The sequence below is a fragment of the Heterodontus francisci genome, chromosome 27 (assembly GCF_036365525.1).
Source record: "Heterodontus francisci isolate sHetFra1 chromosome 27, sHetFra1.hap1, whole genome shotgun sequence".
Taxonomy (NCBI): Eukaryota; Metazoa; Chordata; class Chondrichthyes; order Heterodontiformes; family Heterodontidae; genus Heterodontus; species Heterodontus francisci.
Genome location: NC_090397.1, coordinates 56,060,171 through 56,086,091, shown reverse-complemented (window position 1 = coordinate 56,086,091; position 25,921 = coordinate 56,060,171). Strand labels below are relative to the sequence as shown.

Sequence of the window (25,921 nt, the reverse complement as noted above, 5' to 3'; positions counted from 1 at the left end):
ATGACAATATGAAAGGCACAATTCAGCATAGCAGTGCCTCATCAGACCCCTTTCCTATCCTGAGTGGTGTGAAACAGGGCTGTGTTCTTGCACCTGCCCTGTTTGGGATCTTCTTCTCACTGCTGCTCTCACATGCGTTCAAGTCTTCAGAAGAAGGAATTTTCCTCCACACAAGATCAGATGGCAGGTTGTTCAACCTTGCCCTTCTAACAGCGAAGACCAAAGTACGGAAAATCCTCATCAGGGAACTCCTCTTTGCTGACGATGCTGCATTAACATCTCACACTGAAGAGTGTCTGCAGAGACTCAGCGGCAGGATTGCAGCTGCCTGCAATGAATTTGGCCTAACCATCAGCCTCAAGAAAATGAACATCATGGGACAGGATGTCAGAAATGCTCCATCCATCAATATTGGCGACCACGCTCTGGAAGTGGTTCAAGAGTTCATCTACCTCGTCTCTCGATGCAGAAATCAACAAGCGCATGGGAAAGGCGTCTGCTGCTACGTCCAGACTGGCCAAGAGAGTGTGGGAAAATGGCGCACTGACACGGAACACAAAAGTCCGAGTGTATCAAGCCTGTGTCCTCAGTACCTTGCTCTACAGCAGTGAGGCCTGGACAATGTATGTCAGCCAAGAGTGACATCTCAACTCATTCCATCTTTGCTGCCTCTGGAGAATCCATGGCATCAGGTGGCAGGACCGTATCTCCAACGCAGAAGTCCTCGAGGCGGCCAATATTCCCAGCTTGTACACACTACTGAGCCAGCGGCGCTTGAGATGGCTTGGCCATGTGAGCCGCATGGAAGATGGCAGGATCCCCAAGGACACATTGTACAGCGAGCTCGTCACTGGTATCAGACCCACCGACCGTCCATGTCTCCGCTTTAAAGACATCTGCAAACGCGACATGAAGTCCTGTGACATTGATCACAAGTCGTGGGAGTCAGTTGCCAGCGATTGCCAGAGCTGGCGGACAGCCATAAAGGCAGGGCTAAAGTGTGGCGAGTCGAAGAGACTTAGCAGTTGGCAGGAAAAAATACAGAGGCGCAAGGAGAGAGCCAACTGTGTAACAGCCCCGCCAACCAATTTTATCTGCAGCGCCTTTGGAAGAGTCTGTCACTCTAGAATTGGCCTTTATAGCCACTCCGGGCGCTGCTTCACAAACCACTGACCACCTCCAGGCACTTACCCATTGTCTCTCGAGACAAGGAGGCCAAAAAAAAAGATGAAAAAGAGAAGGAACACATTACTGCATTTATTATTAAAGCAACTGCAATTTCAATCCTCATATGTCAGTTTAGCTCAGTCAGGAAGTTGTGGGTTTAAGTCCCGCTCCAGGACTCAGGCACATAACCTAGGCAGACCTTCTGGTGCAGTACTGAGGGAATACTGCACTGTTGAAGGTGCCACCCTTCAGATGCAATGTCTACCTGTCCTGGTCATCCAAGAGTAAAAGGGTAATATACTCTTTATTCTATACTGTACACAGAGCAGTGTTATTAGGAGTTTTTTTTTTCTTATTCTTTCATGGGTTGCAAGGCTAGCATTTATTGTCCATCCCTAAATGCCCTTGAGAAGGTGGTGATGAGCTGCCTTCTTAAACTGCTGTAGTCCTTGGGGGTGTAGGTACACTCACAGTGCTGTTCGGGAGTTCCAGGATTTTGACCCAGTGACAGTGAAGGAACAGCGATATAGTTTCAAGTCAGAATGTTGTGTGACTTGGAAGGGAACTTGCAGGTGGTGGTATTCCCATGTATCTGATGCCCTTGTTCTTCTAGATGGTAGAGGTTGGGATTTGGAAGGAGCTGTCGAAGGAGCCTTGGTGAGTTGGCAGTCAACCAGGTTGACTGCCTGCTGCACAGAGGTGGGCAGTCAATTAGTACAGTCAAGGCCCCATTTAGATGCCATTTTGCACCAGCGTCGGTATTTTCCTGCCATCAGAGGGGACCCTTCAGCTTGTGCAGAGGCCACCAATTCAATCGCGGCGGCCTCCTGATAACTGTCCAGGGAGCCATCGGAGCCAGAGACTCCAGGCCCCAATGATAGGGCCACAAGGATGAAAGGCTGCAACCCCATCCATAAATAGGCCTGTGGAGGGATATCCCCCCAACCCAATGGCCCAACCAGTTAAAGCCTCTTTAATTTAGCATTTCTATGCAGGCTGCTGAGGGTGCCTCCATGTTGAGGTGCCCTCACGCTTGCATACCTGCCTCAGCAGTGCCCATCTCTCCTGGAGAGGTTGCCGGCCTAACATCGCAGCAGGCCCTCTGATTGGGCCTGTAGCATCGGGAGCCTGACCACTGTCCTTAATAAGACAGCAAGTGTAGTGGCAGCTAAGTAGGAGGCCGTCTCCCCGAAAGTTACACTGGCAGGCGAGCTGAGGATATGGGTGGGCTTGGGACCCCCAGTATGGGACTGATGTCAGTGTCCTGACACCCGCTGGAAAATCCAGCCCGAAAAATCATAGTTCCGACCCACTGCTCCACATGACCCCAAGTGGCATTCCCAGGAACTGTCCATAACAGATTATCTACAGCAGAGTTAATCAGTCTCCATTATGTGTGTTAAAGAGAAGAGAGTAGGATATTGTGAGAGTGTATGTCTGGGGTTGAAAGTATTAGAGGTGAGAGTATTAGAGGGAGTAAGTATGTCTGGGCGGATGAGAGTATGAGATGGGGTGAGTATTAGAGAGAGGTGAGTATGTCTGGGCGGATGAGAGTATGAGATGGGGTGAGTATTAGAGGGAGGTGAGTATGTCTGGGTGGATGAGAGTATGAGATGGGGTGAGTATTAGAGGGAGGTGAGTATGTCTGGGTGGATGAGAGTATGAGATGGGGTGAGTATTAGAGAGAGGTGAGTATGTCTGGGCGGATGAGAGTATGAGATGGGGTGAGTATTAGAGGGAGGTGAGTATGTCTGGGCGGATGAGAGTATGAGATGGGGTGAGTATTAGAGGGAGGTGAGTATGTCTGGGGGTGAGAGTATTGGAGAGAGTGGTGAGAGTATTAAAGGGAGTGAGTCTATCTGGGGGTGAGAGTATGAAACACTTCCTCTAAGTAAGAGTAAGGATTTTGTAGACGCTCCCTAGCCTGCCTGCTTCCGCCTCCACCCTTCTTACGTTTAAAGTAATTGAGTCCAGCGTGATTTTCTTTCCTGAGCTGTTTGCTGCTAAGTTGAGAGTAAGTGGTTACCTTTGCAATTCTTCTTATTACCAGTTGAACTTGTCTGTTCATCTTTACCTAGTTGCTCATGTTCAGTATCATGTATCACCTTCTTGACTTACTGCCCTGTCTTGGCTTTCAGTGAAAGGACTTTGTCTTTATCTGTCTCTGTGTGTGTATGATTCTCTGTCTTACTGTCTGTGCAATTCTCATTTTCCCTCCATCTGTCTGTGTCTCTGTCTGTCTGTGTCTGTGTGGGTCTCTCTGTCTCTGTGTGTGTGTCTGTGTCTCTGTCTGTGTCAGTGTCTCTGTCTGTGTCTGTGTCTGTGTGGGTCTCTCTGTCTCTGTGTGTGTGTCTCTGTGTGTCAGTGTCTCTGTCTGTGTGTCTGTCTCTGTCTGTGTCAGTGTCTCTGTCTGTCTGTGTGTCTCTCTGTGGGCAGAAGTTTCCCGGCTCCAGGATGACAGGCTTGGAGGTGGCCAGAAAAATAGTGGGTAACTGTATCGGGCCGGCTCCCCGACACAATTCCGCTGCTGGGGAAGTTTCCTGAGGTGGGCCGGGATGCAGATCGGCTGCCCACAGAACAGAGGCGGGAAGCCAATTTAAATAATTCAGGTGCCAATTAAGGGTGATTTAAAGGGCCTGCCAACAGTTTGTCAGCAGCAGAGTGTCCTCATCTGCCAGGTGAGGGGGCCACTACCTCAATGGAGGTGGCCTCCCTGTGGCAGGCTTGGGGACCATTGCTCCATCCCCCAAAGAGGGGGCCAATGGCAGCAAAGGCCCCACTTGCGGCTCAAACGCTGCCACTGGGGTGGTTTTCCCCCCACTCAGAGAGGCCCGCCTGCTTGCCCACTCTGAATTTATAGTTAAAATTTATGTCTCCAAGAGGGCCTCCATTTTGGGGTGCTCTCCGGGTCTGCTACCTGCTTCAGCAGCACCCACCTCTCCCTGTTGAGCTGCCGTCCTTGTGATTGGGCCACCAGCATTGGGAGCCCACCCGCTGTTCTTAAATAGGACGGTGAGCATGAAGGACTCCCCAGGTCAGACTCCCAGCAAGTGTGGGTTCACAACCCCCATTTGGCCTGATGTTGTCCATGGGAATAACCTGCCCTATGTGCTCATGTGTGTGTGGTGGGGGGTGGGGGGGTTGTGTTGTCAACTCTGGTTGAAGTCTTGTCTGGAGATTTGATCATGTGATGTCCTGAACATGCAGCATTTAACCACATGATAGCGGATTGTGTGACATCTGCCAATGTTACTGCATTTACCTTGATAAAGGTTGGGTCTTGTGGTGGCTTCAAGCCAGTAGATGCTGTAAGTGAAGTTCCAAGAATCAGAAGGTCACTGGCAGTCCCTGTTTTCAAATCCCCCTTTCTCTGTAACCTCCCCCAGCCTTACAACCCTCTGCGCTCCTCCAATTCTGGCCTCTTGCATGTCTGCAATTTTAATTGCTTCATGATTAGGGGTCATGCCTTCAGCTGCCTAGGCCCTAAGTTTGGCAATTCCTTCCCTAAACCCCTCTGCCTCTCTATCTCTCTCTCCTCATTTAAGGCACTCCTTAAAACCTACTTCTTTGACCAAGTTATTAACTCCTATCCTAATATCTCCTTATGTAGCTCAGTGTCAAAGTTTGTTTGATAATGCTCCTGTGAAGCACCTTGGGACATTTTACTATGTTAAAAGTGCGATATAAATGCAAGTTGTTGTTGATAACTAATAGTATTGGTGGTAACAACAACTTATATTTACATAGCACCTTTTAAGAGAAGAAAATAAAATCATAGAATCATAAAAGGCAAATGGCACAGAAAGAGGCCGCTTCGCTCATCGTGTCTGCGCCAGCCGGAAACCAAGAGCCACCCAGTCTAATCCCACTTTCCAGCATTTGGTCCGTAGTCCTGCCGGTTATGGCAGTTCAAGTGCACATCCTGGCACCTTTTAAATGAGGTGAGGGTTTCTGCCTCTATCACCCTTTCAGGCAGTGAGTTCCAGACCCCCACCACCCTCTAGGTGAAAAATTTTTTCCTCATCTCCCCTCTCATCCTTCTACCAATCACTTTAAATCTTTAAAATGTCCCAAGACGTTTCACATGAACATTATAAAACAAAATATGATTCCGAGCCACATAAGGAGATATTAGGTCAGCTGACCAAAAGCTTGGCCAAAGAGGTAAGTTTCAAGGAGTGTCTTAAAGGAGGAAAGTGAGGTGGAGAGACAGAGAGGTTTAGGGAGGGTATTCCAGAGCTTCAGGCCTACACAGCTGAAGGCATGGCCACCAATGGTGGAGCGATTAAAATCAGGGATGCTCAAGAGCCAGAATTGGATGAGTTCTGATTTCTCAGAGAGTGGTGGTGCTGGAGGAGATTACAGAGATAGTGAGGCCATGGAGAGAGTTCAAAACAAGGATGAGAATGTTGCTTGACCAGGAGCCAATGTAGGTCAGCGAACACTGGAGTTGATGGGTGAGTGGGACTTGATGTAAGTTAAGATATGGGTAGCAGAGCTTTGGATGACCTCAAGTTTATGGGCAGAATTTGAGGGACCAGCCAGGAGTGTGTTGGAACAGTCAATTCTAGAGGTCACAAAAGCATGAATGAGGGTTTCAGCAGTGGATGAGCGTAGGCAGGGGCAAAGCCAGGCCATATTATGGAGGTGGAAATAGGCGGTCTTAGTGAAGGTGTAGAAGTTCATCTTGGGGTCAAATATAATACCATCTTCAGCTGCTTCATCAATGACCTTCCTTCAATCATAAGGTCAGAAGTGTTCGCTGATTGTACAATGTTCAGCACCATTCGTGACTCCTCAAATGCTGAAGCAGTCTGTGAAGAAATGCAGCAAGATCTGGACAATATCCAGGCTTGTGCTGATAAGTGGCAAGTAACAATCGCACCACACAAGTGCTAGGGAATGACTATCTCAAACAAGAGAGAATCTAACCATCTATCCTTTGCATTCAATGGCATTACGATCGCTGAATCCCCCACGATCAACATCCTGGGGGTTACCATTGACCAGAAACTGAACTGCAGTAGCCAAATAAATACCATGGCTACAAGAGCAAGCCAGAGGCTAGGAATCCTGCAGCGAGTAACTCACCTCCTATCTCCCCCAAAGCCTGTCCACCATCTACAAGGCACAAGTCAGGAGTGTGATGGAATACTCTCCACTTGCCTGGATGGGTGCAGCTCCAACAACACTCAAGAAGCTCGACACCATCTAGGACAAAGCAGCCCGCTCGACTGGCACCCCATCCACAAACATTCACTCCCTCCATCACCGATGCACAGCAGTAGCAGTGTGTACCATCTACAAGATGCATTGCAGCAATGCACCAAGGCTCCTTAGGCAGCACCTTCCAAACCCACGACCTCTACCACCTAGAAGGACAAGAGCAGCAGTTGCATGGGAACACCACCACCTGCAATTTCCCCATCAAGCCACACACCATCTTGACTTGGAACTATATCGCCGTTCCTTCACTGTCACTGGGTCAAAATCCTGGAACTCCCTTCCTAAGAGCACTCACATGGACCTCAGTGGTTCTAGAAGGCAGCTCACTACCACATTCTCAAGGGCATTTAGGGATGGGCACTAAATGCTGGCCTAGCCAGCGACGCCCACATCCCACAAATGAATTTTTAAAAAACAAGGTTCAGTGTCAGACAGTTGTCGGGGTGGGGGTTGGAGTCAGTAATTAGGGAATGGAGTTTGGAGTGGGGACCAAAAACAATGGCTTCAGTCTTCCCAATATTACAATCTTCCTACATGACAATAGTGACTACACTTCAAAAGTACTTTATTGGCTGTAAAGCACTTTAAGACGTCTGATGGTCGTGAAAAGTGCGATATAAATGCAAGTCTTTCCTCCTTTCTCTCTTACCATATTTAATTGGAGGAAATTTCTGCTCATCCAGTACTGGCTGTTGGATAAGCAGTCTGATAATTTAGCAACAGTGAAGGAGTCAAGAGAGGTGGTGGTGAGGTGGAGCTGGTTGTCATTAGCATACATGTGTAAACTAACGCTGTGCTTTCAGCTGATGTCACTGAGGGACAGCATGTAGATCGGAAATAGGATCTGGCCAGAGATAGATCCTTGGGGGACACCAGAGGCAAAGGTGCGGGAGTGGAAAGAGAAGCCATTGCAAGTGATGCTCTGAATCCAATTGGACAGGTAAGAATGGAACCAGGTGTGAGCAGTCCCACCCAGCTGGACAATAGTGGAGAGGCATTGGAGGAGGATGGTGTGGTCAATTATATAGCCAGCACTGCTGAAACTGCTTTGTGTTGGGCCTGGTGCCAGTCAGTGGGATTGATCCATGGTGGTGACCTACTACCACATCAGCTGGAATAATATGTACCAGTGTTAAGCTGCTGGATTAAAGGTGATGGGCATTCTGTCACAGTGCTTTGTCTGGTGCATTGCCCAGGCTTGGAATCCCTGTGACAGAAGGCTGATTTTAATTTTTTTTAACTGCCAAGATGTTCATCCAAAATAAAGACACAAAATGCTGGAAATGCTCAGTAGGTCTGGCAGCATCTGTGGCAACGTTTCACAGCGATGACCTTTCATCAGAACTGGTAGAAATTAGAGATGTAACAAGTACAGAGACAGGAAAGTGGGGAGAGGGAACGAAAGAACAAAAGGGAAGGTCTGTGATGGGTGGAAGGCTGGAGTGATTTCAATGACAAAATGGATGATGGTGGAAGGCAAAAGGAGATGGAAATGGGACAAGTGAAGAAACAAAAATTAAAAACAAGAAATACTGGAAATACTCAGCAGGTTTGGAAGCATCTGCGGAGGGAGGAGCAGAATTATCGTTTCAGGTCAGTGACCTGAAACATTAACTCTCCTCTCTCCACAGATGCTGCCAAACCTGCTGAGTATTTCCAGCATTTCTTGTTTTTTATTTCAGATTTCCAGCATCTGCAGTATTTTGCTTTTATTGAAGAAACAAAAGATGGGTTTAGAGGAGGTGTAAATGGCAACAGCAGAAACATTACCAGCAGCTGCTGCCCAAAAATGGGGGCAGTGGTAATGATCTGAAATTGTTGAACTCAATGTTGAGTCCGTAAGGCTGTACAGTGCCTAATCAAAAGATGAGGTGCTGCTCCTCAAGCTCCTTTGAGCTTCAGTTGGAACAGTGTAGGAGGCACAGAATGAAAATGGCAGGCGTCCGAAAGCTTCAGATCATGCTTGCAAACTGAAGAGGTTTTCAGCAAAGCGGTCACCCAATCTGCGTTTCCTCTCCCCAGTGTAGAGGAGACCACAATGTGATCAGCAAATACTGTATGCTAAATTGAAAGAAGTACAAGTAAATTGCTGTTTCACCTGGAAGGAATGTTTGGGTGGGAAGGGCGAAGATAAGATGTTTATCTGGTTCTGTTCCCCGTGCAGTTATTCCTTCCCCTTCTTGACTTGCTGGCCCTGTTCAGGATTCTCCATTCTAAAGAGCAGGTATGCTCCTAATGTCTCCCGCTGCCAAGTTTCGTTCTTTCTGTTGACAGTCCTGGATCTGATCCAGTAGATCCGCTTAATCCAGGCTAAAAGAAGGAGCCATTTGCACATGCCTGGCCTTGAGCTGCAACATAGCTAGTTATGTATTTTTTTAAGGCACTGAAAACCGACCTCTTACTTAACTTCCCCACATTACCCCAGCCCACAGAAAAGCAATGCATTTCCCCACAGCAACCCAGTTAGCAGATGCTGATGGGAACTGATAATGTGTTGCTCTTGCAGCTTGAAAGAAAGAACTTTCACTTGTATAAAAGCAAAACAGTGTGGATGCTGGAAATCTGAAATAGGAAATGCTGGAAATACTCAGCAGGTCAGGCAGCATCTGTGGAGAGAGAAACAGTTAACATTTCAGGTCGCTGACCTTTCATCAGAACTGGGAAAAGTAGGAATGTAATAGGTTTTAATTGGGTCAAATGGGGAAGGGTGGAAAAGAACAAAAGGGAAGGTCTGTGATAGGGCAAAAGACAGGAGACATTAAATGACAAAAGAGTTGGTGGGGCAGAGCCAAAGGGAGTAATAATGGGGCAAGTAAAGAGATAAAAGGTGTGTCCAGAGGAGGTTTGAATGGCAGAATAAAGAACCACTGCCGTACCTCCGAAAGTAAAACAAGAGAAAACAAGATTAAGACCATAACATGCAAAGAAAAGGAAACAAAATGGGGGGCAGAGATTACGGTCTGAAATTGTTGAACTTCGTGTTGAATCCAAAAGGCTGTAAAGTGCTTAACTGAAAGAGGAGATGCTGTTTCTCGAGCTTGCATTGAGCTTCATTGAAACACTGCAGTAAGCAGAGGACAGAGATGTCAGCATGAGAGCAAGGTACAGAATTAAAATGACAGGCCATCGGAAGCTCGGGGTCATGCTTGGGGACTGAACAATGTGATTCACAAATTTATACAGCGCTTTTCACAACCTCTGTGTGTCCCAAAACGCTTTGCAGCCAATGATGTGTAGTCACTGTGACAAAGTAAGAAACCAAACAGCCAATTTGCATACTGCAAGCTCCCAGAAACAGCAATGAAATATGTGACCAGATAATTTTGTGTTTATGCTGTTGGTTGAGGGATAAATGTCAGCCAAGATACTGGAGAGAACTCCTCTGCTCTTCAAAATAGTGCTGTGGGATCTTTTCTGTCCACTTGATAGGGCTGCAGTTTAGCATCTCATCTGAAAGGCAGCACCTCCAACAGTGCAGCACTCCTTCACTACTGGACTGTAAGTGTCAGCCTGGATTTTATGCTCAAGTCTCTGGAATGGAGTTTGAAGGTATGACCTACTGACTCAGAGGCAAGAGTGTTACCCACTGAGCCAAAATCCATAACTTATTGAAATAAAAACTATTTATTTATTTCGAGATACAGCACTGAAACAGGCCCTTCGGCCCACCGAGTCTGTGCCAACCATCAACCACCCATTTATACTAATCCTACACTAATTCCATATTCCTACCACATCCCCATCTGTCCCTATATTTCCCGACCACCTACCTATACTAGGGGCAATTTATAATGGCCAATTTACCTATCAACCTGCAAGTCTTTGGCATGTGGGAGGAAACTGGAGCATCTGGAGGAAACCCACGCAGACACAGGGAGAACTTGCAAACTCCACACAGGCAGTACCCAGAATTGAACCCAGGTCGCTGGAGCTGTGAGGCTGTGGTGCTAACCACTGCACCACTGGTGCCTGAGGATTGGAGAGTGACAAATGTGACAACCTTATTTAAGAAAGGGTGTAAGGACAGTTTGTAGGTCAGTGAACCCACACCTCCCCTTCTTGTACTCCTAACTCTAAGGTTCGTCTTGAACCCATCCAGGTGAAGAAATGGTCAAGGCGCACAACTGTTCTTTTAATAGTTTATTGTAACATCAAAACTTGCAAATATCAATACCATACTCACAAACACCACTCGCTTTTGAGCTGCAGTCATGCTGTTCACCCTCGAATTGTTGCTTCTGAAAAGATGCTGCATCTGTTCTGCTGTCTGCTGCTAACATTACTGTTAAAAAAGAAAGTTTTTTTTAACCAAAAAAAAAATCACATGCATGACAATGATTGCCACAAACCCCTCCCCAAATCTGTGCCTTCTTACATATTCTACTATCTATTATATTATAATAATCTCATACATCCTGGGTTCATGAATAGTCCATTAACATGCTAAGGTGTTTCAATGGGGAAGATTCTAGTTTATCAACATCATCAGAGTTCGCTCTAATGAAACAGTTCTTTGGAATTAGCATTGCCAAGGATTGGGGGAGCACACCCAGATCTGTGGTTCCATAGCTCATTAGCCTATAATTATTATTTACAGTTCTATAACCATTCACAGCAATCCAATGGTTGAGACAAATGATTCAAATCTTGGATAGACATATTGCATTGTGTGGCTTAATTGCCTCTGCCATCTGTAGTTGGCATTCTTCCATCTAAGAAAGATGATGGACATGCAGCAAACAAATCATTTAGGTGGAGTGTCTTCTCTTGGTGCACCTTTGTTGATGGCTGTGAATCCTTGAGAGGCCTCTGCCATCAATTGACTAGCATATTGAAAAAGTCACTTGTTGTGGGGATTTTACCCTTGGCGGACGGAGCTGTCCATCGACTGAAAAGACAGTGGCAACCCCATTTCCGCCTGGCCTAGGGTTCTGACCCATATTTTGCGGGTTCCCGGCCTTTAATGATTCTGAGGCGGGGCTTCAGGAAATCCCGCCTAATAGAGCTGCCGGCCAGTCAGCAGGCTGGCAGCTCTTAGTCCCAGCAGCACCACTGGGATCGGTGGCCACTGCTGGGACTGCAGCTTAGCCTGCAGAGGAAGATGTTGGGGACCCCTGGAACTAAGGTAAGTTTTTGTCGCCTTGCCGGGGGTGATCGGTTGGGCCCCGGCGAGGCATTGGTGGTCGATTGGGGAGATGGGGGGACGTGTTGGGTGTTGAAGGTGGTGAGCAGCGGGTACAGCCCTCCATCGGGCACAGGGTGCTTGATCAGGAGGGGCCCCCCTGCACCCCCTAGGCTGTCAGAGAGCTGCCTGCTTTTGTTAGGCGGCTTTTCTCAGGCCTGGGACACCCGCCTGCCAAGGGTAAAATCCCCATGAAGGTGGGCGGAGGCCTTTAAGTGGCTGTTAAGTGGCCACTTAAGGGCCTTGATTGGCCTGGGCCGGGCGGGCCGTTTTTCGTCGCCACTGCCCTGCGTAAAGTGACGGCAGGAGCTGGTCGGGAAGGGCCCCCTGAGCCTCTCACTCTATTTTATGCTGTCCCCCCACCCCCCGCCCCCACCACCTTCCTGCTCTTTGGGGGGGTGGGGTGTAAAATTCAGCCCATTGTGTCTATGTTTGGTTTTGAAGTGCTTTTTTTAGGTCCAGTTCCAAGGTCCCATGGAATGCTGGGAGCCAAAGTTTAGCCAATTTTTGAAAATTGTCCATTACAAACGGCCTTTTTGCAGAACCTTCTTTTGGGCTTTAAAATGTTGGCTTCTTTTAAGTTGAATACGTTCTTGCTGAAGGATTGGTTCTAGCAACTACAGGCCAGTTAGTTTAACATCAGTGGTGGGTAAGGTTTTAGAAACAATAATCAGGAAAAAATATCAACAGGCACTTGCAAAGTTTTGAGTTAATTAAGGATAGCCAGCACGGATTTGTAAAAGGCAGATCATACTTGACTAATCTAATTGAATTTTTTGATAATGTAACAGAGAAGGTTGATGAAGGGAATGCTGTTGTCTATATGGATTTGAAGAAAATGTTTGATAAAGTACCACAGAAAAGGCTGGTTAACAAAATTGAGGCTCATGGTTTAGGAGGGTCAGTGTCCAATTGGATAAAAAGTAAATTGCCTCAAGGACAGAAAACAGTGAGTCGTGGTAAATGACTGGAAGATGGTAGACAGTAGTGTTCCCCAGGGGGTCAGTGCTAGGACCACTGCTATTTATGCTATATATAAATTATTTGGATCTTGGAATACAGTAGAATTTCAAAATTTGCTGATACCAAACTTGGAGGAGTTTGGCACACAGCCAACAGGATATGAATCACCTGCAACAGAACATAGTTAGGCTAACAGAATGGGCAGACAAGTGGCAGATAGAATTTAATACAGAGAAGTGTGAGGTCATGCATATTGGCAGAAGGGATAGGGTGAGGCAATATAGACTTAATGGCGCAGTTCTAAACAGTGTGCAGGATCAGAGGGACCTGGGGTTGCGTGTGCAGCGATCTGAAGGTGGCAGCACATATTGAGAGAGTGATTAGCAAGGCATATGGAATCTTGGGCTTCATAGATAGAGGCATTGGGAATAAAAGCAGAGAAGTTATGCTGAACCTTTATAAAATGCTGGTTAGACCCCAACTAGAGTATTGCCTCCAGTTCTGGTCACCACTGTTTAGGAAGGATATGAGGGCCATTGAGAGGCTGCAGAGGAGATTTACCAGAATGCTTCCAGGGATGGGGGAATTTAGTTACAAGGTTAGGTTGGAAAAGCTGGGGCTGTTCTCCCTGGAGCAAAGGAGATTGAGGGGAGATTTGATAGAGGTGTACAAGATTATGACAGGTTTAGATAAGTTAGACAAGGAAAAACGGTTCCTATTAACTGATGGTACAAGGATTATGGGATACAGATCAAAGGTTTGGGGCAAGAGATGCAGGGAGATTGTGAGCAAGAACTTTTTTATGCAGCAAGTGGTAATGATCTGGAACTTGCTGCCCACCAGGGTGGTGGCAGCAGCGACAATCAATGACTTCAAAAGGAAATTGGATGGACACTTGAAGTAAGTAAACTTGCAGGGCTATGAGGATCGAGCAGGGGAGTGGAACTGACTGGATTGCTTCGCAGAGAGCCGGCATAGACTCAATGGGCAGAATGGCCTCCTTCTATAGTGTAAATTACTCTATGACTATGTTGCGCTAGTGACGTATGATGTATTACTGTACTATTAAGGGCTACATGCATTCAGGCCTGCCCCTTATAAGGCTACAATTGCTATTAACATGGACATCCATAGGGTCAATTTGAGGGCAGTTGCTGCCTTTCTCTATTTTGCATCACCCTGGTTTTAATCACTCCACCATTGGTGACTGTGCTTTCAACTGCCTTGGCCTTAAACTTTGGAATTCCCTCCTTAAACCTCTCTACTTTTCTCTCCTCCATTTAATGAGCTGCTTAAAACCTACCTCTTTAACCAAGCTTTTGGTCATCGCTCCTGTCTTATATTGTTTACTTATGTATCAAATTTTGTTTGCTATCACTTCTGTGAAGCGCCTTGGGACATTTTGCTATGTTAAAGGTGCTATAAAGTGCAAGTTGTTGTTCTTTCTCTTTTTGAATACCTTGGGTTATGATTGGTCTATTGTGGTATTTGCTGCAGAGTGTGATTTCTGAAGTGTGCCATAGGGAACGTGTGTCCTAAAATGTTTATGTACAAGTGAATTTCTCGGGCCATTGCTCATCACAAGGCAGAGGTTAGAGTTTATAACAGTAGGAATAACAGACCATGTCGTGCACAATGTATTATCAAGGCCATTGGTTTACTGAATGAAGTACTTTAGAAGTGTAATCACTGGTGTAACGTAGGAAACGTGCCAGCCAATTTGTACACAGTAAGAGCCCACAAACAGCAATGTCATAAATACTGAATATAGGAAATCCCATCTTTATTACTTGGTGCGTTTGAGAATTGAATTCTGAAACTCTGTCCATTATTATGTGAAGACTTCCTTAGATTTATAAAGGTTTAGCATAACTTCCTTATTGAAAAGTGCTCCGTGACAGCTTCCTGCACCTGAGTAGTGTTGTATAAATACAACAGTGTTGCTAACATGAAGGCTTTCATTTCATTTTCATCATCAGAAGAAACAGCATCAGAATTCGCCCATGATCCTGCCTCAGTCTCTCCCCTCCCCTCCTCCTGTGCCTTCTCTGCTTTTGGATTCAGCAGATGGTGACGACCCTCCCCCCCCCCAGCTGCTATTTTTACTTTGGGAGAGTGCCTGCCTTCAGGTCACACAGCTATGCTTGAAACTGGGAGACAATTTTAATAAAACAACAAAAAAGGACTGTGGCTTAGAGATTGTGCTAAAACTGTAGAGTATGGCTTTGATTCCAAAATCTAACTCTTATTTTATGCATTGACTGGAGTGTAATTTAATCACAGTTCCTCTTGGTTTTGAGGAAACTGTGGTCAAATTACACATTAATAACAAGAGCCACATTAACAATACTAAATCTAGGGACCGTGATCAAATCGTTAGTTGGTTGTTGAATTTAGGGATTGTGGTCAAATCATTAGCTAGTTGCTAAATTTAGGGACCATGGTCAAATCATTAGTTGGTGACTTCACAAAGGTGCTGTGTGGGGTATCACCGATACTGAGGGCTGCATTGGCCCAAAGGCTATGATACTTCAGTGAAGGCCTCACACCCTTCGCTTGGTACGAGTGTTTAAATGGATAGAGTAGAAGGTGGTTATTGAATCCCATTGAGCATTTATATTGTATAAACACAATCATTATTGTGTTAAGCATCAGCTTGGCTCAGTGGTAGCATTCCCACCTTTGAGTCAGAAGATTGTGGGTTCAAGCCCCAGTCCAAAGACTTGAACACAAAATCAAGGCTGAAACTACAGTGTGGTACTTAAGGAGTACTGTTCTGCCAGAGATGTTGTCTTTTTGATGAGATGTTAAACTGAGTCCATGTCCATGCTCTCTGGTGGAAGGAAAAGATCCCATTGAACTATTGGAAGAAGAACAGAGGTGCTCTGACCAATATTTTTCACTCAACCAAAATCTAAAACAGATGATGTGGTTATTTATGACATTGCTGTTTGTGGGCTCTTACTGTGTACAAGTTGGCTGGCACATTTCCTACATTACAATAGGGCGGCACAGTGGCGCAGTGGTTAGCACCACAGCCTCACAGCTCCAGCGACCTGGGTTCAATTCTGGGTACTGCCTGTGTGGAGTTTGCAAGTTCTCCCTGTGTCTGCGTGGGTTTTCTCCGGGTGCTCCGGTTTCCTCCCACGTGCCAAAGACTTGCAGGTTGATTGGTAAATTGGCCATTATAAATTGCCCCTAGTATAGGTAGGTGGTAGGGAAATATAGGGACAGGTGGGGATGTGGTAGGAATATGGAATTAGTGTAGGATTAGTATAAATGGGTGGTTAATGGTCGGCACAGACTCGGTGGGCCGAAGGGCCTGTTTCAGTGCTGTATCTCTAAATAAAAAAAAAATAGTGACCTCACTTCGGAAGTTCTTCATTGGCTGTAAAGTGCTTTGCAATGTCCTGAGGACATGAAAGATGTGATGTAAATGCAAGTTCTTTCTAGAATCAGAAGAATCTAGAGTAGGAACGGGTGGGGGTTGGGGGTTGGGGGCTGGGGGGTGTTGTTGTGATATCAGACTGGCACCAGTTACAGAGGCAGAGGAGAGAATTGTAAATGAGAATTTTAAAGAGCTTGTGAACGCAAACCTGGTGTTTTTAGGAGGCGAATCCTGGAATTTTCAGGACTGTTGGAACTGCTGTGATCCCGGGAACAGATATCCTTGATGTTGAAAAAACAAAACAATACCCTGCTATCTGTCACCCAATGTTTATAGATTCAAATATAAAAATTTGGCCATTTGGGTGATGGAGCAGAGGTTATCTTTGGAATCGCACTGCAGTGAGTCGGCGCATTCAGGAGAAGCTCAGAGGGAGCAATGTGTGTGAGCACGATTAAATTAATGCTTTTTTTATCTTCCCCCCCACCACCTCCACCCCTGACCTGCTCTCCACCAGCTGGCTGATTGATCCCAATGTCTGAAACTGCTTCTCAGAATGTGATAATGAACAGGCTTTCCAATACTATCACGCTGTACCGAAACAGCACCAACACCTTGGCCGGTGCTCCTAAGCCACTCCTGCTACTCCTTCCCTGGTTTGGAGCCAAGCCCCCTGCTGTGGAACGCTACCGGAAGATTTACTACCCATACGGCTTTGACATCCTGACCGTGGAAAGCAGCATCCTGCACTTCCTGTGGCCACGGTATGGCCTGTCCTATGCCTTGGAGGTGTTGGACCTCCTCCACAGTGAGCCCTTCTCCTCCCGCCCCCTTGTCATTCATGCATTCTCCATCGGAGGCTTCCTCTTTGTGCAAATGATTGTGGCCACGCTGAGGGATGTACCTCGTTACTTGGGCTTCAAGGCAAGGATTGTGGGCCAAATTTTCGACAGTCTGGTAATAGGAGATGTGGAACTAATGGCAAAAGGTGAGCCATCCTTGTCATTTCAAAGAACAATCATAACACATTCGGGTTTCTGCTAGAAATGTCAGCGTAATTGGGGGGACCAGTGCAAAAAACATGGGGTAAATGTTAAACATAAGTGAGTTACGCCCAAAGCTATGTACGCTTGTGTTTCATTCCACAATCTTTTACATTGGTTTAAGATTCAGCTTGCCCCGATGAGGCCTCACCCACACAAAAACTGACTCTGCCCCAAGTCAACATTGTGAGATTCCACCAATTGTGCTGGCTCAGGGGGGCTCCTTTTCTTATTGCACGTGTCAGCACGTTTTCACATATCAAAAAATATTTAATTTACTAAGAAACTGACTGGTGTATGCTCGGGTTCAGTATAGGTATTTTTTAACTCATTTTCAGTGTTCAGGTTATCACAGGTGGAGGACTAGACACCCTTATTAAGAGTGCTTATTTTTGCTGATAAACCCATTTTCAGCTGTACTGTTAAAACAACACTACTCTTAAATACATCAAGAAATACTTTTTAAATGGAAAGAAAAAGAAACAATTACATTCTATTACACTGCCTGATTGTGCTGGTTCATGGAAGATGTTACGTTTGTGATTGCTTGAATGTGACCTAAGCAACGTAATTTCAAGCACATTTTGGCTGCAATTTCCCAATTGTGCCCAAAGTAGAAATTCTACCCAACATCTCCTTCCACTCCTGCAGGTGCCAAACTTCACCCCCCCACTAACTGCTGATTCTTCATGTGTGAGCCCAGAAGACTGTTTAACCCTAGGAGGAAGGGGGTATCTCAACTAAGTCCAATACTCTCCTCACCTGACATGCACACACACCCTTCCTGAAACCAATCATTAATAACAGGGAAAGAAAAAAAGGGCATGTTTAATATAGTGCATTTCACGACTTTGGGAATCCCAAAAAACTTTACAATGCAGTGTAGCCACTGTTGTAATGTAAGAAATGCAGCAGCCAATTTGCACACAGTAAGCTCCCACAAACAGCAATAGTTTTTTTTATTGATGTCAGCTGGGGGATAAATATTGGCCAGGATGATGGGAGAATTTGTCTTGCTCTTCTTCAAATAGTGCTGTGGGATCTCACTTGAGAGGGACTGGAACCTACGGCCTTCTAACTCAGAGGAAAGGTAGAGAAAGTGGCACAAAATGAAAGAATGAATAAAAAAGAGAGGATCCATTACTAAAGAGTTGTAACTCCATTGAACCTTTCACTTCAAAACATCTCAATTCACCACATGATGAATTAGCCTTGAAATGAAGTGACTCGCGATGTGTTGGACAGTATGGTAGTCATTTCTCCTCAGCTTAGACAATGTGCTCAAGTCTTTGAAGTGGGGCTGAAACCCACAACCTTCCGACCCAGAGGCACGAGTGCTACCCACTGTGCGACAGCTGACACTTGGCTGAGGTACAAGATGGCAGTTGCAGCCCACAGATCAATACCACAGCTTGATTCTGTACCCACTGCAGATTAACACATGGATCTGTGGGACCAGTGTTCAGGAGCACCAGTCAAATGTGGGGGCCCCAGTAAAACTCACCACAACTATAACCATTCAGGGGTGATGTCAGAAATCACTTCTTCCCACGAAGGGTAGTGAAAATTTGGTACTCTCCCCAAAAAAGCTGTTGAGACTGGAGGTCAACTGGAAATTTCAAAGCCGGGATTGATAGAATTTTGTTAGGCAAGGGTGTTACGGGTTAGAGAAGCAATACGATTCAGTCTTGAGCAGCTGAATGGCCTACTCCTGTTTCTTTGGTCACAGACCTGAAACGTTAACTCTGCTTCTCTCTGCACAGATGCTGCCAGACCTGCTGAGTATTTCCAGCACTTTCTCTTTTTATTTCAGATTTCCAGCATCTGCAGTATTTTGCATTTATTCCTTCCATGGAGGAGTTGGCTAGGGAGAAAATTAAACAGAAAACAGAATTCCACATTGAGGAATTTACCTGACATAAAATATGCAACACAGCTGCAGGCCATTTGGCTGCACTGCTCCATGTTGGCAGTTATACTCCACACCTCCTCCCACCATACATCATTAACCCTATCAGCATAACTCTCTATTCTTTTCTTCCTCATGTACTTATTTAGTTTCCCTTAAAGGTATCTTTGCTATTCACCTTAACTACTCCATGTGGTAGAAAATTCCACTTTCTCACCGTTCTCTGGGTACAGATGTTTCACCTGAATTCCCTGTTGGATTTATTGGCAACTTTCTTATATTTATGGCCCTGAGTTCTGGTCTTGCCAGCAAGCATAAACCTCTGTTAGAAACTCACAGATGATAAGTGTAATGCTCTCTCTATATGTATATATATATATATTTTTAAAATATATTTCAGGTGTTTCACAGATGTTGGCTCCCCAGTTCCTCCTGCCATTATTCAGAAGGGCCACACTTTTCTACTTCTGGCTTTTGAGTGCTTACACCGTCAGGCACTACCAAAGTGGCATCAGGACATTCTGGGAAACACCGTACCATAGCCCCATTCTGGTATTCTACAGTGAGAACGACCCACTGAGCAGCTACACAGAAGTGGAGGCACTGCTGTGCACTTGGCAGAGGAGAGGCATCCGCGTACTTGGGAAAAGCTGGAAGATATCGCGTCACGCTGGGCACCTGCGGCAGCATCCTCAGGAATACCAAAGCACTCTGCAGAACTTCCTGCAGTCCCTCAGCATGATCCATTTACCATCCAAATTATGAAGGACAGCAAAAACGGCCGGTAGGACCAAGGTGATGCAGATCTAAACAGCATTAGCTCATTCTGTCTTGACCCCCTTCACATCGTCTTGGACTTCTAATAGAAAACATCCAAGAACCTGTCGGCAAAATTAATAAAAGTGAGCCTATTGTTTTTGGTGGGTGTTTTTAGTTGGGCGGCGACAAAACTTTCTTTTAAACCTTTGTATCAGGTCCAGCACAAATTATGAATTGCTGGTTTCGTTTACATACAATACCAAAGTGGTTCCCCTCCTTCTTCTTGGGCAGTCCCTCGGGAACGAGGATGACTTTCTTCCAGTCCAGGATTGTGGGTCCTTGGGTGACTGAATAGTTCCAATTTTGGATCTGCACACTCTGCCATAAGTGGGGCAGGTGGTGTTTGGTGAGGCGAGTGAATGGGATGCTCGAAATTCCAAACGCTCCTTCTGCTGTTTGCACTTGATCGCTGTCTGGGCCTGTCGATGTTGTTCAGACTGGCTGGCACCATGGCAGATGCTTCTTCTCCATTTTGGGCAGTCTCGGGTGCCTGAGACCACCCGAAATGGAGAAGGTTCCCCTCATGATTGAATTAACAGCAGTCATTCCTTTGGGAAAGAATTGGTTTAATTCCACTGAATGAGTTCTTGTGTGATCAGCACAAACTTGCAAGATGTTATAACCTTCCAGGATATACTTGTTTATTTTCTATTATGTAAGTATGGGTTTTTATTTTTGAGGATGTCTGTACATCTCTACCTCAAAGTTTTAATGGTGTTGCAATCTGCACAGAAAAGGTTAAAAGCACAATACTGAAGTTCTACTTGAGGCTTTATAGAAATGATTACTTGAATCGCACAATATCAAGAAAAAGCTTACCTAAAGATAGCAAAAATTTGAGCAGATGAGGATGAAAATAATCTGAATTTGAAGTTAATTTTTTCACTGAAAGTTAAACTGAAACTTATTCTGAAACTGTTCTTTTGAAGGGCATTTGTGACTCGTGTATGTGTATTTATAAATTAGTGAATCTCTCATGGTCTTGAGCACATTCAGTCAGAGAAATTACATGTTTTTAATGTCAGCTGTGGCTCAGCTGTTAACGCACTTACCTCTGAATCACAAGGTTGTGAATTCAAGTCCCACTTCAGAGACTTGAGCACAAAATCTAAGCTGGAATGCTAGACTGTCAGAGCTGCTGTTTTTCAGATGAGACTCTAAACTGAGACCCTATCTGCTTTCTAAGGTGGATGTAAAAGATTCCATAGCACTATTTTGAAGAGGAGCAGGGGACCAGTGTCGTGGCTAATATTTATTCATCAATTGACATCACAAAAACAGATAGTCTGGTCATTATCACATTGCTGTTGGTGGGAGCTTGCTGTGTGCAAATTGGCTGCTGCATTTCCTACATTACAACAGTGATTACACTTCAAAAAGTACTTCATTGGTTGTAAAGTGCTTTGGGACCTCCTGAGGTTGGGAAAGGCCCAATGTAAATTTAAGTCTTTTTTTTTATAGCTGTGTTTGTCCAAACAGTCTGAGAGAGGTTACAGTGCCACCTCTGAAGAATACAAGAATAACAAACATTCTTGTAATTTATTTTAAAGAGATCACAGCACCAACTATGGAAGAAGGTACAATGGCATCCATCACTGTTACCATTACAGTGCAACTTGTTGATTTCATTGTACCAAGTGTCACAGTCAAAGACAGAAGTTGCATTTATGTAGAACCTTTCACAACCTCAGGGCATCCCAAAGTGTTGTACAGCCAATTAAGCAAATGTGACTCCTCTATTCAAGAAAGGATGGAGACAGAAAGCAGGAAACTACAGGCCAGTTAGAACATAGAACATAGAACAGTACAGCACAGTACAGGCCCTTTGGCCCACGATGTTGTGCCGAACCTTTCACCTACTCTAAGATCAAACTAACTACCTACCCTTCATTCGACTATCATCCATGTACCTATCCAAGAGTCGCTTAAATGCCCCTAATGTATCTGCTTCTACTACCACCGCTGGCAGCGCATTCCATGCACCCACCACTCTCTGTGTAAAGAACCTACCTCTGACATCTCCCCGAAACCTTCCTCCAATCACCTTAAAATTATGCCCCCTGGTGATAGCCCTTTCCACCCTGGGAAAAAGTCTCTGACTATCCACTCTATCTATGCCTCTCATCATCTTGTACCCCTCTATCAAGTCACCTCTCATCCTTCTTCGCTCCAATGAGAAAAGCCCTAGCTCCCTCAATCTTTCTTCGTAGGACATGCCCTCCAGTCCAGGCAGCATCCTGGTAAATCTCCTCTGCACCCTCTCTAAAGCTTCCACATCCTTCCTATAATGAGGCGACCAGAACTGAACACAATATTCCAAGTGTGGTCGAACCAGGGCCTTATAGAGCTGCAGCATAACCTCGCGGCTCTTAAACTCAATCCCCCTGTAATGAAAGCCAACACACCATACGCCTTCTTAACAACCCTATCAACTTGGGTGGCAACTTTGAGCGATCTATGGACATGGATCCCAAGATCCCTCTGTTCCTCCACACTACCAAGAATCCTGTCTTTAAGCCTGTATTCTGCATTCAAATTCGACCTTCCAAAATGAATCACTTCACACTTTTCCAGGTTGAACTCCATCTGCCACTTCTCAGCCCAGCTCTGCATCCTGTCAATGTCCCGTTGCAACCTACAACAGCCTTCCACACTATCCACAACTCCAGCAACCTTCGTGTCATCGGCAAACTTGCTAACCCAGCCTTCCACTTCCTCATCCAAGTCATTTATAAAAATCACAAAGAGCAGAGGTCCCAGAACAGATCCTTGTGGAACACCACTGGTCACCAAGCTCCATGCTGAATACTTTCCATCTACTACCACCCTCTGACTTCTATGGGCCAGCCAATTTTGTATCCAGACAGCCAACTTTCCCTGAATCCCATGCCTCCTTACTTTCTGAATGAGCCTACCATGGGGAACCTTATCAGACGCCTTGCTAAAATCCGTATACACCACATCCACTGCTCTTCCTTCATCAATGTGTTTTGTCACATCTTCAAAGAATTCAGTAAGGCTTGTGAGGCATGACCTGCCCCTTACAAAGCCATGCTGACTGTCTCTAATCAAACTATGCTTTTCCAAATAATCATAAATCCTGTCTCTCAGAATCCTCTCCAATAATTTGCCCACTACTGATGTAAGACTGACTGGTCTATAATTCCCAGGGTTATCCCTATTCCCTTTCTTGAACAAGGGAACAACATTTGCCACCCTCCAATCATCCGGTACTACTCCAGTGGACAGTGAAGACGCAAAGATCATCGCCAAAGGCGCAGCAATCTCTTCCCTCGCTTCCCGTAATATCCGTCTGGCCCCGGGGACTTATCTGTCCTCATATCATTCAAAATTTCCAGCACATCCTCCCTCTTAACCTCAACCTGTTCAAGCATACCAGCCTTTTCCACGCTGTCCTCACAAACGACCAGGTCCCTCTCACTAGTGAATACTGAAGCAAAGTATTCATTTACGACCTCCCCTACCTCCTCCAACTCCAGGCACAAGTTCCCTCCACTATCCCTGATCGACCCTACCCTCACTCTGGCCATCCTCTTGTTCCTCACATAAGTGTAGAACGCCTTGGGATTTTCCTTAATCCTACCCGCCAAGACTTTTTCATGTCCCCTTCTAGCTCTCCTAAGTCCATTCTTCAGTTCCTTCCTGGCTACCTTGTAACCCTCTAGAGCCCTGTCTGATCCTTGCTTCCTCAACCTTAAGTAAGCTTCCTACTTCCTCTTGATTAGCTGTTCCACATTTCTTGTCATCCAAGGTTCCTTCACCCTACCATCCCTTCCCTGCCTCATCGGGACAAACCTATCCAGCAGTCGCAGCAAGTGTTCCCTAAACAACCTCCACATTTCTGTCGTGCATTTCCCTGAGAACATCTTTTCCCAATTTATGCTCCCCAGTTCCTGCCTAATAGCATTGTAATTCCCCCTCCCCCAATTAAATATTTTCCCATCCCGTCTGCTCCTGTCGCTTCTCCATGTCTATAGTAAAGGTCAGGGAGTTGTGATCACTATCACCGAAATGCTCTCCCACCGAGAGATCTGCCACCTGGCCTGGTTCGTTGCCAAGCAGCAAGTCCAACATAGTCTCCCCTCTAGTCGGCCTATCTACATATTGAGTCAGGAAACCTTCCTGGACACACCTGACAAAAACTGCTCCATCCAAACTATTTGCACTAAGGAGGTTCCAATCAATATTAGGGAAGTTGAAGTCACCCATGACAACAACCCTGTTACTTCTGCACCTTTCCAAAATCTGCCTCCCAATCTGTTCCTCCATGTCTCTGTTGCTATTGGGGGGTCTATAGAAAACTCCCAACAAAGTGACTGCTCCTTTCCTGTTTCTGACTTCCACCCATAATGACTCAGTAGACAAACCCTCCTCGACGACCTCCCTTTCTGCGGCTGTGATACTATCCCTGATTAGCAATGCCACTCCCCCACCTCTTTTACCTCCCTCCCTATTCCTTTTGAAACATCTAAACCCCGGAACATCCAACATCCATTCCTGCCCCTGTGATATCCACATCTCCGTAATGGCCACAACATCGTAGCTCCAAGTACTGATCCATGCTCTAAGTTCATCACCCTTATTCCTGACACTTCTTGCGTTAAAATAGACACACTTCAACCCATCATACTGGCTGCAACTTTGCCCTGTCAACTGTCTAACCTTCCTCACAGACTCTCTGCACTCGGTATCTGCCTGTTTAACAACCCCATCCACTGATCCGTGGCTCCGGTTCCCATCCCCCTGCCAAACTAGTTTAAACCCTCCCGAAGAGCTCTAGCAAACCTCCCGCCCAGAGAAGATGCTGGAATCTAGTATTAAGGAGCTTATAGTGGGGCACTTAGAAAATCTCAATGTAACCAGGCAGAATCAACACGGTTTTATGAAAGGGAAATCATGTTTGACTAATTTATTGGAGTTCTTTGAGGAAGTAACAAAGCATGGATAAAGGGGAACCTGGGGATGTGGCATTTGACAAGGTGCCACATCAAAGGTTACTAAGCAAAATAAGAGCTCGTGGCATTGGAAGTAACATATTGGCATGGATAAAGGATTGGTTAGCTAACAGGAAGCAGAGTAGGTATAAATGGGTCATTTTCAGGTTTGCAAGATGTGATGAGTGGAGTGCTACGGGGATCAGAGCTGGGGCCTCAACTATTTACAATTTATATCAATGACTTGGATGAAGGAATTGAATGTATGGTTGCTAAATTTGCTGATGACACAAAGATAGATAGGAAAGTAAGTTGTGAAGAGGACATAAAGAGTCTGCAAAGAGATCTAGATAGGTAAGTGAGTGGGCAAAAATTTGGCAAATGGAGTATAATGTGGGAAAATGTGAACTTATCCACTTTTGCAGGAAGAATAGTAAAGCAGCATATTATTTAAATGGAGAGAGATTGCAGAACTCTGAGGTACAAAGGGATCTGGATGACTTGGTACATGAATCACAAAATGCAGATATAGCAAGTGATTAGGAAGGTAAATGGAATGTTGTCATTTATTGCAAGGAGAATGGAATATATAAGTAGGGATGTTTTGCTACAATTGTACAGGGTATTGGTGAGACCACATCTGAGTACTCTGTGGTACACATTATCCTTATTTAAGAAAGGATATAAATGCGTTAGAGGCAGTTCAGAGAAAGTTCACTTGACTGATGCCTGGAATGGGGGGGGGGGGGGGTGGGGGGGGGTGGTTTATCTTATGAAGATGGGTTGGACAAGTTGGGTCTGTATCCATTGGAGTTTAGAAGAATGAGAGGTGATCTTATTGAAATATATAAGATCCTGAGGGGACTTGACAGGTTGGATGCTGAAAGGATGTTTCCCCTTGTGAGAGAGACTAGAACTGGGGGAAACAGTTTAAAAATAAGGGGTCTCCCATTTAAAACGATGAGAAATTTTTCTCTGAGGGTTGAGTCTTTGGAACTCTCTTCCCCAGAGAGCAATAGAGGCAGAGTTATTGAATATTTCTGAGGCAGAGGTAGATAAATTCTTGACTAATGGGGGAATCAAAGTGTATTGGGGGTAGGCGGAATTGAGGCCACAATCAGATCAGCCATTATCTTAGTAAGGGCTCAAAAGGGCCAAATTGCCTCCTCCTGCTTCTAATTCGTATGCTTGTATGTTCGTACTTCTGAAATGTAGTCACTGTTTTAATGTACAAAATGTAGCATCCAATTTGTGCACAGTAAGGGTCCT

At 45.5% G+C, this 25,921-nt stretch overlaps 1 protein-coding gene across 1 annotated transcript; it reads left to right on the top strand.

Annotated features, from left to right (window-relative positions):
- The first annotated feature begins 3,126 nt into the window (after positions 1-3,126).
- Positions 3,127-19,780, top strand: si:dkey-5i3.5 (uncharacterized protein LOC565091 homolog). Its single transcript, XM_068059766.1, has 4 exons — positions 3,127-3,181; positions 7,197-7,333; positions 16,444-16,914; positions 19,279-19,780. The coding sequence occupies exons 3-4, from the start codon at positions 16,461-16,463 to the stop codon at positions 19,641-19,643; spliced, it is 819 nt and encodes a 272-aa protein (XP_067915867.1). The 5' UTR covers positions 3,127-3,181; positions 7,197-7,333; positions 16,444-16,460; the 3' UTR covers positions 19,644-19,780.
- The last annotated feature ends 6,141 nt before the right edge of the window (positions 19,781-25,921 follow it).